At 47.6% G+C, this 16,525-nt stretch overlaps 1 protein-coding gene across 4 annotated transcripts in view; it reads right to left on the bottom strand.

Moving 5' to 3' along the window:
* Nucleotides 1-16,525, bottom strand: part of COBL (cordon-bleu WH2 repeat protein) — a 304,756-nt gene that overhangs the window by 201,159 nt on the left and 87,072 nt on the right. For 2 of the 4 annotated variants that reach the window (XM_043872647.1, XM_043872649.1), the window contains exon 2: nt 1,772-1,975. In XM_043872647.1, coding sequence (XP_043728582.1) covers nt 1,772-1,975 — 204 coding nt within the window. Of the gene's footprint in view, nt 1-1,771; nt 1,976-9,913; nt 10,043-16,525 lie in introns of those variants that run through there. The other 2 variants (XM_043872648.1, XM_043872646.1) reach the window with 2 other exon arrangements.

Below are 16,525 nucleotides of genomic sequence, written 5' to 3'. Positions count from 1 at the left end.
GTTAAAGGCTTTGGCATAATCAATAAAGCAGAAATAGAGGTTTTTCTGGAACTCTGTTGCTTTTTCGATGATCTAACAGATGTTGGCAATTTGATCTCTGGTTCCTCTGCCTTTTCTAAAACCAGCTTGAACATCTGGAAGTTCACAGTTCACATACTGTTGAAATCTGGCTTACATGCATCTAAATCTATGATAATATGGTCTGTTTCTCAAGTTTAAGTGAGAAAAGTATACTTAGGACAGAGATCACTCTGTAAAAGAAGAAACACAGACACTCCAGAAACCTGAACTTTTCTATCATGAACCTGCCCACAGGAACTCCTCCCCTCTATGAATGCTGGGCCACAGGAATCCAACGTGGGTCTTAACTTCTGGCTCCGGGGCCTTCTGCCAGGAGGCAGCCACAAGGAGCATGTCCTAGTGTCCCCCAATGGATGAAAAGCTGTTTTGCATCACCTCTTAGAGGTAAAGATGTTGTATCCTAGGAAAATATTAAGGCCAGGAGCAACGTTCCTCAAATTTTTGTGTACATGGTGCATAAAATAATTTTAAAAACCTGTGAACCCCTTTGCTCCAGTAAATCATTACCTGAAATTTTCTTTATAAAACTAAAGTAGTTGCAAAGGATGCAATTTCAAGTAGAATCAGAATAAGAATATCTTTACACAAAACTCTTCTATCACTCTTTTCAATGTATCGATGAGAATAAAAACACCCAGAGTGATGTGGTTATCCATTATCCATTTTTAAAATTCTCAAGCAAATGGTTTTTGAAGATTTAAATATTTTACATCATTTCTTACCTTCCTTGGTTTTCTAGAAATACAACTCCCATTCACTCCTGCTTCAGAATCATACAAAAATATTTTTGTGGTGAATGTCTTTATAATTGATCACTCTATCATATTCTACATAATAAAGTGTATAAACATTTAGATGAAATTGTTTCCTGTGATTTTGTTAAATTTTTAAATTACAGATTGAGCTAGTAACAGTAGTACAAAAATGATTAAACAATGTGATTATGATCTATTTTGATAAATATCAAACATCATATTAGAAATTCTATTAGCATTAAAAACTATTAAAATTCTATTAATATCAATACTCTGGAATATTACAAATGCTTCAGTTGTATCTTTTACAACTGGGAAGGGATGGGAAGAAAAGTCAATCCGTGACCTTGGCTACAGGCACTTTGACAGGCAGATCAGGTCTAACCCTAACCCGAACCCTAAGCCTAATTTAGCTTGGGTGGTGGATGTAACCTTGGCTACAGGCCCCTTGACAGGCAGATCAGCTCTCAATAAGGATTCAGGTGGAAATCGAGGGTTTGGAAATTGATTCCCTTCAATGCCAACTCCACGCATCACACTGTATCCCTTAATGTAAGCTTGCACTGTTTTCATTTGGAAAGTTGGTAAGTGGTTGCAGTTACACCTCCGACAGTCTGTAAGTGGGCCTGCGCACGGTCCCTCAGGGGGCTGCCCCCAGCTATGCTGTGTAAGGGCCCAGGAGGCCGGCACTGACCCGGGTGGTGGTCCCCTACCGGGAGTCGGCCTGTGGGCCTGAGACCGCCCTCCTCTCTGAGCCCGCCTCCAACAGGAGTGAGCTGTGCGGCCCCAAGGATCAGGGTGAGCGTGGTGAGCTCGCTGGCACCCAGCCTGGGGGGTGAGACCCTGCAGGTTGTTCCTAGGCCCAGATTTACACCCCGAGGCCTCACACGCTGCATTGCATCACCTCCCCTCGCTGGCCCCAGCCGGGCCCTCACCTCCCGTTGACCACACTTCTCTTCTCCAGCCCGCTGGGCAGCACGACGGTCATGGCCACCACCCCGCCGTCCAGCGAGTGCTTCCTGCTGAGCTGGTTCTGTGGGGGCCCAGGGGATGCTCTGCGAGGAGATCTCTGTCCGCTGTGCAAGTTGGGGGTGGCAGGCTTCCCAGGAGGCGGGGGAGCGCGAGCCTTCATCTTCCTCCTGGAAAGGTGACAAGAGGAAGGATAAGTGAGGGGACAGCTTCCGACCTGAAATCAACAAAGCTGTTGACAGCCAGCAGCTTCTAAGGACCCTTCCTCCTCATCGTTCATTCTTATAAGTATTTAGGGCCTTCTGGGTCACAGGAACTTTTAAAAATCAATAATTACAATGAGGACCTACTGTATAGCACAGGGACCTGTGTTCAATATCTTGTAATAACCTAAAACCAAAATAATCTGAAAAAGAATATATATGTGTGCATGTATAACTGAATCATTTTGCTGGACACTTGAAATCAAATAGACTTCAATAAAAAAATCAATATATTGGCACTCTTCAACACTAAGAGAAAATGGACAACCAGGAAAAGTGTAGAGCACATTTTTTAAATTGAAGTAGAATTTACAGCGCTGTGTTAATTTCAGCTGTACCAGCAAAGTGAGACTCAGTTATACATCTAATACATTCGTTTTCATCTTCTTTTCCATCATGGTGTATCACAGGATATTGAATACAGTTCCCTGTGTTACACAGTAGTTATCCATTCTCTATATAAAAGCTTACACATCTGCTCGTGCCAACCACCCACTCCATCCTTCCCCCACTCTCCTCCCCCTTGCCACCACCAGTCTGTTCCCTATGGAGAATTCATTTTGAAAGTACGCATTCCTGGAAAGAAACAGCCTAAACTGTATTCCTCTCTTGGGATGGGTTGGTGCGGAAGAATCTGTTTGCATGAGTCCTTTCTGAACCATTGAGCGGGTCACAAATTCCAGCTAATTAAGGGGGCCTCCCAGCAGGTCTAGGTTGCTCTAGCTGAAATCACTGCCCCAGCTCCGGATCCATGACTAGCTGAAGATCTGGAACCTATGAGTCCATGATACTGAGGATGTGATGGGACTACATTAAGATGTAATAAATTATCCAGAAAACCCACCAGACTGACACCACAGACACGGGCACTGTGGATGGAGGTGGCAGTTTTGAGGCAGGGGCTTCAATGATATTTTAATACCCACCCACTCCCCCTTGGTCTTCACCTTATTTCTGACTCTGCTTTAAATTCTTAATTCACCTTGTAGATTTTAAACATCTGGCAGTGAATCACCCACTCTGATGAACATGCTTGGGAATTTTTGTCTCCTCCAGATTATTCAAGGAAGGCAACTGACCTTACACAAAGTCTTATTTTATATATAAGTATATACTTACATATATTTATATATACTTTATACTTTTATATTTGTATTTATATATACTTTATACTTATATATAAAATATATACATCAGTTCAGTTCAGTTGTTCAGGCGTGTCCGACTCTGCGACCCCACGGACCGCAGCACGCCAGGCCTCCCTGTCCATCACCAACTCCCGGAGTTTACTCAAACTCATGTCCATTGAGTCAGTGATGCCATCCAACCATCTCATCCTCTGTTGTCCCCTTCTTCTCCTGCCTTCAATCTTTCCCAGCATCAAGGACTTTTCAAATGAGTCATCTCTTCGCATCAGGTGGCCAAAGTATTGGAGTTTCAGCTTCAGCATCAGTCCTTCCAATGAACACCCAGGACTGATCTCCTTTAGGATGGACTGGTTGGATCTCCTTGGAGTCCAAGGGACTCTCAAGAGTCTTCTCCTACACCACAGTTCAAAAGCATCAATTCTTTGGCACTCAGCTTTCTTTATAGTCCAACTCTCACATCCATACATGACCACTGGAAAAACCATAACCTTGACTAGATGGACCTTTGTTGGCAAAATAATGTCTCTGCTTTTTAATATATACATATGTGTATGTATATGGGTCTTCCTAGGTGGTGCTAGTGGTAAAGAACTCAGCTGCCAATGCAGGAGACATAAGAGACATGGGCTTGATCCCTGGGTCAGGAAGATCCCCTAGAGGAGGGAATGGCAACCCACTCTGGTATTCTTGCCTGGAGAATCTCATGGACAAAGGAGCCTGGTGAGCTACAGGCCATGGAGTCACAAAGAGGCAGACACGACTGAACTTAGCATGCATGCATGCATGTGTGTATCTATGTATATGTATGTATACATGCATGTATATACATGTACACATTTATTCATATGCTCCTTACTTATATAGGGGATCTTCCTGACTCAGGGATTGAATCCAGGTCTCCTGCATTGCAGGCAGATTCTTTACCCATCTGAGCCACCAGGGAAGCCCTTCCTTATATAAAAGTTTTATTTTACATAGACCCTGGCTATTATATAGGAGCTGGCATTTACTCAGCCTCAGGACCTATGCTAACAATACCCTCAGGAAGCTCACTTTATTAAAAATATTTTGGAACTGAGACTACTGAGTGTCAGTTAGATCCAAGCTTCCCTGGAGGCCTGGGGAGGAGGTGTGTCTGGCTTCCAGGGCCTTGTCCCACCCACCCCGCTCTCCTCCCATCTGCCCTCCTCCAGACTCCAGATGGAGGAGCCATGAAGAGGCTACATGAGCCCTCAATTATTAGCTTCTCCTGCACAGCAATGTGCTGGGGCATTGTGTCTCAAAGCACCAGACATCAGAATTCCATTTCTAGATATTTATCCTAAAGAAACATTCCCACAAGAATGCATTGTGGGAGGTTCAAAGATGCTCAGTACAATTTACAATGGCAAACAAATGTAAGATGTTCTAACCACAGGTCAAAAAGAGGGAATTTCAATAAATGATAGTACAAAAACAATGTTATGCTGGTATTGGTTAAACATACTTTATTTTTAATTTTGTTTTACACTGGACTGTAGCTGATTTATAATGTGCTTCAGTCATACGTATGTCTGTTCTTTTTTCCTTTAGGTTATTAAGAAGAACTAACACTGCTATATAACCCAGGGAGCCCATCCTGGGGTTCCGTGACAACCTAGGGGTGGGGTGGGGCAGGGGCAGGAGGGAGACGCAAGAGGGAGGGCACATATCTATATCTGTAGCTATATCTATATTTGTTTAGTTGTGACTGACCGTGTTGTTGTGCAGTGGAAACCAACAGGACGCTGTAAAGCAACGGCGTGTGTGTACCCTCAGTCACTCAGTCGTGTCCGACTCTCTGTGACCCCACGGACTGTAGCCTGCCAGGCTCCTCTGTCCATGAGATTCTCCCGGCAAGAATACTAAAGTGGGTTGCCAGACCCTCCTTCAGGAGATCTTCCTCATCCAGGGATCGAAGCCATGTCTCCTGTATTGCAAGTAGGTTCTTTACTGCTGAGCCCCTGGGGAAGCTCACAAAGCAATTATCCTCCAATTAAAAAGAATACTGTCAAAATGACTATACTGTCTACAGATTCAATGCAGGCAATCTACATATTCAATGCAATTCCTATCAAGTTGCTAAGGGCATTTCCCACTGAACTAGAACAATAAATTTTAAAATGTGTATGGGGACACAAAAGACCATGAATAGCCACGGCAATTTTGAGAAAGATAAACAAGAGCTTGAGGAATCAGGCTTCCTGACTTTAGGCTATACTGCAGAGCTACAATAAACAAAACAGTGTGGGACTGGCACAAAAACAGAATTATAGATCAGTGGTACCGGGCAGCAAGCCCCGAAATGGACCCACACACCGATGGCCAGTGAATCTGCAACAAAAAAGGCAAGGGTAAACAATGAAGAAAAGACGGCCTCTTCAATAAATGGTGCTGGGGAAACTGGAGAAGTAAAGTGAAAGAATAAATATCCTTTAAACATATAAGTTGATGTTCGAAAATGTTCAGTACAGACTTTTAGGAAAACAAACTTTAGAATACTCTTTTGAGAAATACTGCTTATAAGAGTAATAAACATTATAGCAATAGACCATAAAACAGTCTAGAAAGACAAAGCAAAGAACGGCAACAATGGCATGCAGGTGACGGGTACCGTGACATTTGTTTTGCTATTTTCACTCCTGTGCACTTCCTAATATTTTCTATAGCATCACTTCTCCATGTATTACTTGTAAAACAAAAGAGGTAATCTTAAAACGGGGAAAACAGCAATGGGGTTCGGATGAGGCCTCAAACCATCACTGTTCACGTCACTGGTTAACACAAGCCTTAGGAGTGACGCTGGGTCTTGTCCTCTAACCTGACAAGTAAATATAAATTAATTCTCTTTTTTATGTGAAAAAACCTTAGACCTACATCATATTTTTATAATTTTTATGCTTTATTGCATTACATTTTTTTCCCTTTAAACTAAGTAGCAAATATATATTGCTCTGGCTTAAGGTCTGTGTGTAGTTAATTCACTTATTCCTCACAATAACACTCCAGGGAGGGACTACTATTCCTGTTTTATAGATATGAAGTACAGGCACATCTTTCTCAGATTAGACAATTTAGTTTCAGAGCCTGAAAATTTAACCAGTGCATTCTTCAACCACTATTAGGAAGACCAGATATTGGGCCATTTTACAGATGGAAAAGTCAAGGCAGAGGATAGGCTATATAAAATAGATAAACAGCAAGGATATACTGTATAGCACAGGGAACTCTACTCAATATTTTGTAATAAGCAGGAGATCAACCCAATCAATCCTAAAGGAAATCAACCCTGAATATTCATTGGAAGGACTGATGCTGAAGTTGAAGCTCCAGTACTCCGGCCACCTGATGTGAAGAACTGACTCACTGGAAAAGACCCTGATGCTGGGAAAGATTGAGGGCAGGGGAAGGGGACAACAGAGGATGAGATGGTTGGATGGTATCATTGACTCAATGGACATGAGTTTGAGCAAGCTCCGGGAGATGGTGAGGGACAAGGAAGCCTGGCGTGCTGCAGTCCAAGGGGTCACAAAGAGTCAGACACGACTGAGCGACTGAACGACAACAGTAAGGGAAAATAATCAATGTCCACTGTTCCAGGTTTCCCCAAATAAATGATGTCCCCAATACCCTGAGTCAGCCTTTCCATCCCCATTTTCACCTCTTGCCACCCCCCAACCAAGCCTTCATCACCAAGGTCCGCACAAATGCAGTCTCTTCTTTCACCCCAATCTCCTGCCAGCCCATCCTTCATTCCACGAACATGCGCTGAGTGCAACCACAGGGACCTTCATCTCTCACGCCTTGCTCTGCACACAGCACCCTGACCGCACGATGACAGCTTCTCTCCATGGGCTGCACAGATGCCCAGAGAGGCTTCTGCAGATCCAGCATGCCGTGGTGTGCATGTGTGTGAGCGCACACGTGAACACATGCAAGTTGGCCAACACTGAAAACACCAGGACATTTCAGGTGAAAATTTCTCACTTTTTGAAAAAAAGCAGAAATCAAAGATCTGATTGGGGCCCGAACACCTTCAAACAAAGCCCATCTGAGTGTGTCCATCTGGACCTGTAGACTTCAGGCTATCACAGACCTGTCACCTGTGAGCCGTCAGGACATCCAAACCGCAGTTGAAAACCAGGGCTCTCCAAGTGTGGCAGGGAGGAAACCAATTCTGATTTCATGTTGGAAAGTGTTTCTTTGACTTGCTTTTCATTGCTTTTATTATTATAATCATACTTAATGGCTTGCCTGGAGGACCCTGTCCCTCTGCTTGACTGTAAACTTGTTCAACTCATGGAGAGATAGTTTGTCCCTGCCTACCTGTTAATAGGAGAGATTAACACACTCCTTCCAAAGGCGGGCCATTCCCTGGGAGATGTTTGGCAAGACTAAAGACCCTTTCATTTTACTTCCCCACTGCCTCTCCTTCTCTAGTCTGCCTTTTGACTTTAATTCCTCATTGCTCTTTCTCTCTGATCTATAAAAGAACCTGGCATCCAGACCCCAATAAGATGGTTATTTTGAGGTGCTAGCCTAACCATCTTCTCGGTCAGCTGGCTTTCCAAATAGTCTCTTCCTGGCCTCAACATCTCGTCTCGGATTCATCGGCCTGTCGTGTAGCGAGCAGAGTGAGCTTGGACTCAGGATCACAGGCATCCTCAGTCCTGACCCCTCTGTGCTCTCCCCCACTCAGCTGCTGATGGGTCTCAGATCTCCAATCCTGGAAGCACAAACATCTCTGCTTGCCTCTGCCTCACCACCTGACTGGAGGTTTTGTTCCCTAGAAGACACAGCTCAAAACCTTGTCTCCCGAGAATCCTCCAGGCGCTCCTGACCTCCAGACACACACGGCTGAGCTCAGGGGTCTCTACCTGCCTGCAGAAGCACCTGGGAAGTTTAAAATGTGTTTACCTTTCACTGCGAACCAATCAAACCTGAGCCTCTCAGAGCTGGTTTATGTTACCAATCACAACGTCTCTTGAGAACAGAGGCTCTTGTGTTAACATGAAAATGGTATATGGTTTTACCTGCAAATTTGTATCATTTGATGAAAGCAGCTGATAGAAAAATATACAGTTAATGTATATTAATTTGTTCATAACTTCATGAGTCTGTTTTTATTTCATAGAAGTAACATCTGCAGATTTTCAGAAGGGTACATGAAAAAGTTTCACACCAAGAGCAATGCCTGGGGTGCGGGCAGGACCCCACAGGGCTCCTGGGCCTGGCATCCTTTCTGTGTCCCCTGCTTCTCATTTGTAGGGAACAGACCCCAGCCTCCAAGACCTTTCCTGATTTCCGAAGGGCAGATTCAAACAGTTGCTAATCAGAGAAGGAAGGGAGGAAGGGGATACGGAGACACGAGAGGAACAGCCAGGAAACAACAGTGCAGCTGGGGCAGGTCCTGGTTCTACATCAGGGGATACGTATGACAATATCGTTGAGCTCTCTATGAAACTAAGTTCCCCAACAGATGGAAGATGCTAGCATTTTCCACCCCAGAGAAGACCATCGAGGCCAGATTAAAGAAACCAGAGAAGCTCATCAAAAGACCACCTGAAGCCAGATTAAAGGCGTGCACAGCCCGCACACACTCTGCGTCTGCAACCTTGCCCCTGAATCATCGCAATAGAGCTCCTCACCAAGTCCTCCCGGTAGACACACACAGTCTTGTGGGGCACCGGCCTGCTGCGTCCCCCTTTGCCTGTGCGACCCCATGGACGGCAGCCCACCAGGCTGCTCTGTCCCTGGGATTCTCCAGGTGAGAATCCTGGAGTGGGTTGCCGCTTCCTTCTCCAATGCATGTGTATATATATATAACTGAATCACTATGCTGTATGCCTGAAAGAAGCATGATATTGTAGATCAACTATGCTTCAACAGCAACAGAAAATAAATATGACAGAAATATACTTTGTCTCATGTGAGCCTCAAATTCTAAAGGATAACATCTCCAGCTCTCATTTTATAGCTGAGGAAACCACGCTCAGATGGGTTCTAAATGCACAGGTTATCCCACAGATATTTGGGGAGTGCCTAAATGACTTCTGCAAGGTCACCAAGGAAGCGGAAGGGAGCAGAGGGTGGTTTCCTGTCTGCTTTGTCTGGAGCAGGGGCCCGGCAGCTGCAGGAAGACGTTCCCAGGTGAGAACACTGCCGTGGATCCAGATGATCCCACAGCCAGCGGGGTCCCTGAGGACTCGGGAGAACAGGCGAGAAGTCAGGTGAGGGGGCAGCATCTGGGCACACATCAGACGGAAAAGCAAGGCTGGAGGCAGCAGTGCCAGCTCCAGGGTCACAGCACGGGGGCTGAAGTGGAGGACAGGTAGGGTGGGAGAGGATGCCAGACAGAGAGCTCGTCAGGGAGGCAGTGGGCTCTGGGGTGGGGGGGCGCTGCACGGCAGCGAAAGTCCAGCATAAGGCTGCGTGCGGGCCAGCAGAGGACACGCTGTCGGAGCTGGCCGGACACAGACTTCCGATGGGGCAAGTTCACGATGACAACGGCACAGCCGCAGTGCAAACGGGCAGAGGAAAGGCGTGACTCAAGGCATCGCTCAGGGCACTCTGGGGGCCTCTCTCTAGACCAGGTAACTCTGTGGTCCCAGCCACTGCAAAGTCCTACAAGTGGTGTCAGCACCTCTGTTCACCCTCACTCAGGGTGACTGGCCCTCACCTGGACATCAGGGCCGACTCAGCTCTGAGGCCACACCAGGAGGCAGCAGAAAAGAGCATCTCTTAGGTCGTTCTGAGTGTCCATCTGGATCTGGGCTATCTCAGCGGAGTCTCTGCTTCCAGGACCTCAGTTTCCAGGGGGGTAAACGGAAAGCTGGATAGGAAGACTTCCAGTTCTAATAGACCAAATCACAGAAAAGCATAGACCCGAACTACCACCATTATATAAAATTAAATTAAGTGGTACTCAGGATTAAAAAACAAAAAACAGAACATAAGTGATGGTGAGTGGAGAAATTAGAAGCCTTGTGCACTGCTGGCTGCAATGTAAACTGGGGAAGCCACTGTGTAAAACAGGCTGGAGGTTCTTCAAAAAATCAAAAATAGAACTAGCATATGACCAAGCAATCCCAGTTCTGGGTATATACCCCAAAATAATTGAAAATAAAGACTTGAAGAGATTATTTGCATACCCATGTTCAGAGCAACATTATTTACAATAACCAAAAGGTGAAAACAATTCAAGAGTCTATCAACAGATGAATGAATAAATGAATGAAATCTGAATTCATTAATAAATGAATGAAAATGAAAATGTGGCAAATACACATTATGGAATATTATCCAGCCTTTGAAAGGAAGTGAATTCTGACACATATTAAAAGGTGAAGGTATCTTGAGGACATTATGCCAAGTGAATAATATACCAGTCAGGAGGACACAGATTGCATGATTCCACTTATGAAAGGAACACAGGCAGTCAAGTTCATAGAGACAGAAAGTAGAATGGTGGTTACCAGGGGTTGGGGGGAGATGGGCAGTTTTACTTCATGGGTTTACAGAGTTTTTGTTTAACAGAGTTCCAGTTTGGTAGATGGTTCCAGATGAAGAAAAGTTCTGGAGATGATTGGCCAATCATGTGAATGCATTTAACACTCCTGAACTGCATGCTTACACACGGTCAAACAATGGTAAATTTCATGTTGTGTGACCGTATCACAATTTAATCATGACCGTTACCTCTGAACAAGACCAAATCTCATCATAATAAAATGACGTTTTCATCCTCATCTTTGTGAGTCTTCCGGCCGAGACTCTTTCTTGGGCACCCCTCAGTCTCTGCCTCTCGTGTCCCTCTGCCCAAGAGAAGCTTCTCTGGCTGAGCGCACTGGAGGGCAAGGCAGAAGATGTAGGACCTGACGCAGGTGGGGGCTCACGGGCCCCTTAGAGGAAGCGAGGGAAGGGGAGAAGCTGGACCCACCCACGGGAGGGGGCCCTGCCGGGAGCAGGGGGCCAAGAAGGAGCTACAGCGATGAGACCTCTCCATGGCCTCCCCCTTGAACCCCCTCCACCCCAGAAGCAGCACAATATCTCGGGCTTGCGTGTTCACGGGTGTGACCACGGGCCAGTTCAATAGCAGGAGCTGTCCAGGGGCACGGACCCCCCAGGCTCCTCTGACCATAAGCAGCATCTCCCCATACCACAACACCACCAGCCTTCTCTGCCCAGCAAGGGCCCCTGATCTTCCCACAGGCTTCAGTGACCTTTGCTTGGTCCAGGGAAGCCAAGGTCACATCCAGTAGCTGGTTCCTCCCTGGAGAGTCTGTGCAGGTGCTAGGCAGCTGGGGCTGCCTGAGTCTAGAAGCAGATGGCAGTCAAAGGGCTGAGTTTTTGCCCCAGTCTGAGGACCCACCTGGAGCTGGGACTCAGGGCCTGGCCCCTCCTGGGTGCCCCCTGGGGGCTCTTCAGGGCCTGAGTCACTGAGCAAGCAACTTACCTTCCCAGCACTCCCTCCAGGACAAGCAGCTGGGAGTGCCCGGGCAGGAAGGTCTTAGTAAATGAAAAAAAAAAAAAAAAAAATTCTGGCATCTCAAACGTTATCAATCAGAGTTCCAAATGGTTATACCTTAAAACCATCACACAGTCATTGTCTAAACATCAGGACCAGGCTTGTGAGTTCCCACACCAGCGAGGATGCAGTCAGCCGGCTTTTACACTCAGAGCCCTGCAACATGAAGCAGGAGGCACAGATGCTCCCCCTAAAGCCAGACGGTCCTAGATGGTGTGGGCTGTGTCTGGACTCAGTCTGGATCAGTGAGTGCAAATCCCGGGGCCCGGTCCAGGCAGCTGAGTTAAAACCTAAGTCCCCGGGCCACAGCCGGCGCACAGCCAGGACGGAGGAGCCGGGCAGCAGGGCCGCAGCCTCAGAAGAGAAAGCCCACATGCCTCTCCACTCCCTGAGCTGTCCAAGGGGCTCTGCTCTGGGTCACTATCCGTGGATGGTGATGCTGACGCCAGCTCAGCTGAATGACGAGCCTGCAGGATCCCTGTCTGTGCACCCTGGCGGCGGCCTGGGCAGGAAGCAGGGCGAACGGCATCGCCTGAAAGGGGATTCCAAAGAGGAGCCAGGCACACCTGCTCCTCCTGGGCCTGGCCCACTGGTGAAGCCAGCTCGGGCTGAACAGACCTGTGGGTGCTGCAGGCAGGAGGGAGTCGCCCATCCCTCTCAAGAGTCTTTCCAAGCGTGATGTTTGCTTCCCGCTGGAAGAGGCAGGAAGTTGGACACAAGCTACCCTGGTTCTTGGGTCAGGTCACTTCCAGTGTCACCTGGTTCCTCCTGCCAGCAGCTGGAGGAGGCCTCTGCTCATCCCAAGGGAAAGAGCAGCTGGAGGCTGCCAGGTGCTCCCCATGAGAAGCAGCCCAGGAGCCCGGGGGTGCTCCAAAGGCCCTGCCCAGCCTCCCAAACCTGATGCTGGGCTGAGTCACCCCCCAGTGGGCCTCAGCTACAGTGAAGAATTCAGAGATCTGGGGATCACAGTTTCAAGGAAGCATCAAAGAAAGGGGACAGAAGAGCAGGATTTTAATAATGACATCACCAAACATCATTTTGCACACTTAGATTTAAGTTCTCCTATGAGCAATGCCATGTGTGTCTGGGAAGACATTCATCCACTGACAAATAGTTAGGGGCCCTATCACATCCCAGGGCCATCCTAAGATTGGCAGTTGCAGCTGGAAGTCACCCTCCACAAGCTCCACCTTGGCCCCCAAGGGTGGACAGCAGCTCACGAGACACAGAAAGAAGGATGGTAGAACCACAAGTGCAAGGAAGGTAAGATGTGCTCTACAAGGATTATACTCGTCTCTCCATTTAGACAGAGCTCACCATGCTTCTGGAAATGATTTGTGAGTGGTGTTAAGAAAAATCAGACAGAGGTGGCAAGAACAAGTGGGCATGAGGCTGTCCCCAGCAAGGAGGTTAATTTTGAGGGCACCAAGGTAGGGAGGGCTTGGGATGCAGGACCATTTCAGGAATCTGGCATGTGGTAAGGCGTGGGGATACGTACAGGCTGGGGTATGGAGGACCTGGGGCGTATGGAGCAGGAGGACTTTGAGAATTTCCTATGAACGATGAGGAACAAAACAGACTCTGCCCACGAGGTGACTCACACGTGCACACACACACATGCACACCTGTGCACACACCCCACATGCATACCTGCACACACACCTGCACAAATACACCACACACATACACATGTGCACACATGCATACACAGCTCTGAGGGGCAAGTTCACGAACAAGTGCAAATTTAAGGCAGCTGAGCATCAGATCAAAGGAGAAATTCCACTGCCACGAGAAACAACAGAGAGGAACAGGGGCTGGAAAGAATCGGGGCAGGAAGATCCACGTGAGCAGGACTGAAAGGAAGACAGCACGTTGCTAGAACAGCTCCACGTGGGCAAAGATTCTGCACGCCTGGCGTCAGCAGCCAGGCTGAGGTGGACAAGAGTGCTGGCTTCTCCGATGGAAACATGCTAAAGGCATGCAGACAGCTGTGCAGACAGTCCTGAGAAGATGTACTCAAAGGCAGCTGTGACCCTCCCCCTCCTCCACACCCCACCCGAAAGTGGGGGGTGTCCCGTCCCCAGCAGCCTCCAGTAGGGTCTGGGGGTGGATGCTGTATTTCCTTTTGTGCCCAGGTGTCTGTGAGCTGGGCTGGGGGAGGTAAAGGTGAGGACACGAAGGCAGAGGTGTGTGTGGGGGGATGGGGGTGGGGTGGGCGTGCGGTTGTGATGGCCAAGACTCCAGGTTCTGTACCTGTAGCCCAGGACCCACTCGGTAAGGACTCTGGGTCCTTAGATTCCCTTAGGAACCTCTGGGTTCTCTTAGGACAAAAGGGATCCAAGTCAAGCGCCTCCAAAGGGAGGTCAAACCAAGTCAAGTGCCTCCAAATTGCCACCTGGGAAGCCCTTAATTAGCTGTGTGCATTGTTAAACAGGCAATAAGGACTATTTCATTTAACTGCTTTTTAGTTTCATGTTTGGATACATTATGAAATCAACTGATCAAATTAATGGCATCTGGGGTTTTGCATTAAAAATAAAAGCAATAAGTCAGACAGAAAAAGACAAATATAGAATATCGCTTATGTATGGACTTAAAAAAAAAGGATACAAATGAAGTTATCTCAAAACAGAAATAGATTCACAGATACAGAAAACAAACTCTTGGTTACCAGGGTGAATGAGGGGGGAGAGGTAAATTGGAGATTGGGATCAGCAGATACAGACTGCTATATAAAAAATAGGTAACTAATAAGGATCTACTGTATAGCACAGGGGACTCTACTCAATACTCTGTAATGACCTATATTTTCTCTGATAGAAACATGCTAAAGGCATGCAGACAGACGTGCAGACAGTCCTGAGAATATCACCAGAGTGGATGTCAGAATATCGGAAAAGAAATATCGGAAAATAATCTACATAAGAGTGGGTATGGTGGCTCAGATGGTACAGTGTCTGCCCGCAAGGTAGGAGACCCGGGTCCAAACCCTGGGTCAGGAAGATCCCCTGGAGAAGGCAATGACAACCTACTTCAGTACTCTTGCCTGAAAAATCCCATGGACAGAGGAACCTGGTAGGCTACAGTCCATGGGGTCACAAAGAGTTGGACACGACTGAGGGACTTTTTCACTTTCACTTCTTTCATACATATATGTATAACTGATTCACTGGGCTACACACTTGCATTTTGAATCAACCATACTCCAATAAAAAATTTAAATAAATAAAAGCAATAATGAAGATGGTTTTGATGTAAAGGATGGTCATCCTCTCAAAGTCAAAAGCTTCATGGGACAATAAGAAACTGAAATACAAAGGTGTAACGTTTTACACCTAGATGGAATGTTGGCGGTTTCCGCCTAGTGTCATCAGCCACAGAACAAGAGTGAGAACCGGGATTCAGAGTGAAGGCTCAGGGCAGGCAGCCTGGTTCAGAGCCAGGCCCCTCTGCATCCCACATCCCTGCGGTGTCCCTGGCCCTGCTTCTTTCTTTATTCGACCCCACTCGGGAACCCACCTTGAGATTCAGGTTTCAGAGAAGAGACTGGGTCATGCCCAGGAAACAGCCTTGAAAAGGGTGGGCATGACCAAAGCAGTTGACCCGTTCTCTTTTGCAAATCTATTTCAGTAGTGGGTGGGGTTTCCCTTCTGTAAAACACATTCTATAGTTTTCTCAGGAAATCCAATGGAAGTTTAAACATATCAAGTGCCTGCGTGTGCAGAGCCCAGGCGAGTTCTGGGCATCAGTAAGAAGAGGGCCTGCTGCTAGCATCAACGGCATCCTTCTGTCTACCCTTTCAGGGACCAGGAAATTCCAGGAGAAAGTGGAATGCAGACATCAGACCCCAAAGATGACACTGAAAATAGGCTACTTGGACGGTTAGAAATGAGGGGAGAAAATACAAGGGAGGCAACCAGGGTAGGAAATAACGGTCTTCACAGCAGGCCTCCTTACCTGGAGCGACAGGGCAGAGACACACCGGGTCCCTCCTCCCACCCCCGCCAGGGGCAGGAACAGACACAGCCCTGCTAACAAGGCCCACCTTCCTGCTGGGACACAGGGAGAGCTGTTCTGGAAGGTTCAGGGAGGTCTGGATGGAATCCCAAGTAGACAGAACCCCTCTCCATCTGACTCCCATGGCCCTTCCCACCTCAGCCCTTCTTCCTTTGCTAGAGTCAGCACTCTATCATGTAACCCATCATGTAATGACAAGTCATGGTAGGTTCCATGTCCCTGCTTAACTGCCCCCAGCACTTCTCTTTGCACTTACTGGGGCCCCAAGCATGCCCGTCTCAGCTCCCCCAGCCTCGGGCCCGCCATCCCCCTGCATGCTCCCTTACATGCCCTCCTTTGCTACCCTGAATTGGCACGCTCTCCCGCATCAAGGGCTTCACACATGCTGTTCCCTGCTGGAAATCCTGTTCCCTCTCCCCCAGATGCCCTCCCATCCTCCATGACTCAGCCTGGAAGGCGAGCTCCTATGAAAGGCCTTTCCCCCAATCCCTGCTGTGGCCCCATGGAATGTTCTCCAGCAGAGCATCGGGCCAGTTCATTTCACGGCGCTTCTCCCAGTCTACACTCGCAGGGTTTGGACCACAGGGTGTAGGACCAGCCAGAACTCTGCACTTTAACTCCTTCAGGTCAGGGACCGAGACTCCCCTGTTCCCAGCAGGGCAGTAACTGAGTGCCTAAGTGCTGCGTAAGTGAGTCAGCATCCCTCTGCTAGGATTCAGCTGCCATGCTGCTGCCCAGCTGTGTGGG

This window comes from Cervus elaphus, chromosome 18 (assembly GCF_910594005.1).
Source record: "Cervus elaphus chromosome 18, mCerEla1.1, whole genome shotgun sequence".
Taxonomy (NCBI): domain Eukaryota; kingdom Metazoa; phylum Chordata; class Mammalia; order Artiodactyla; family Cervidae; genus Cervus; species Cervus elaphus.
This window is presented reverse-complemented; position numbering and strand designations above follow the sequence as displayed.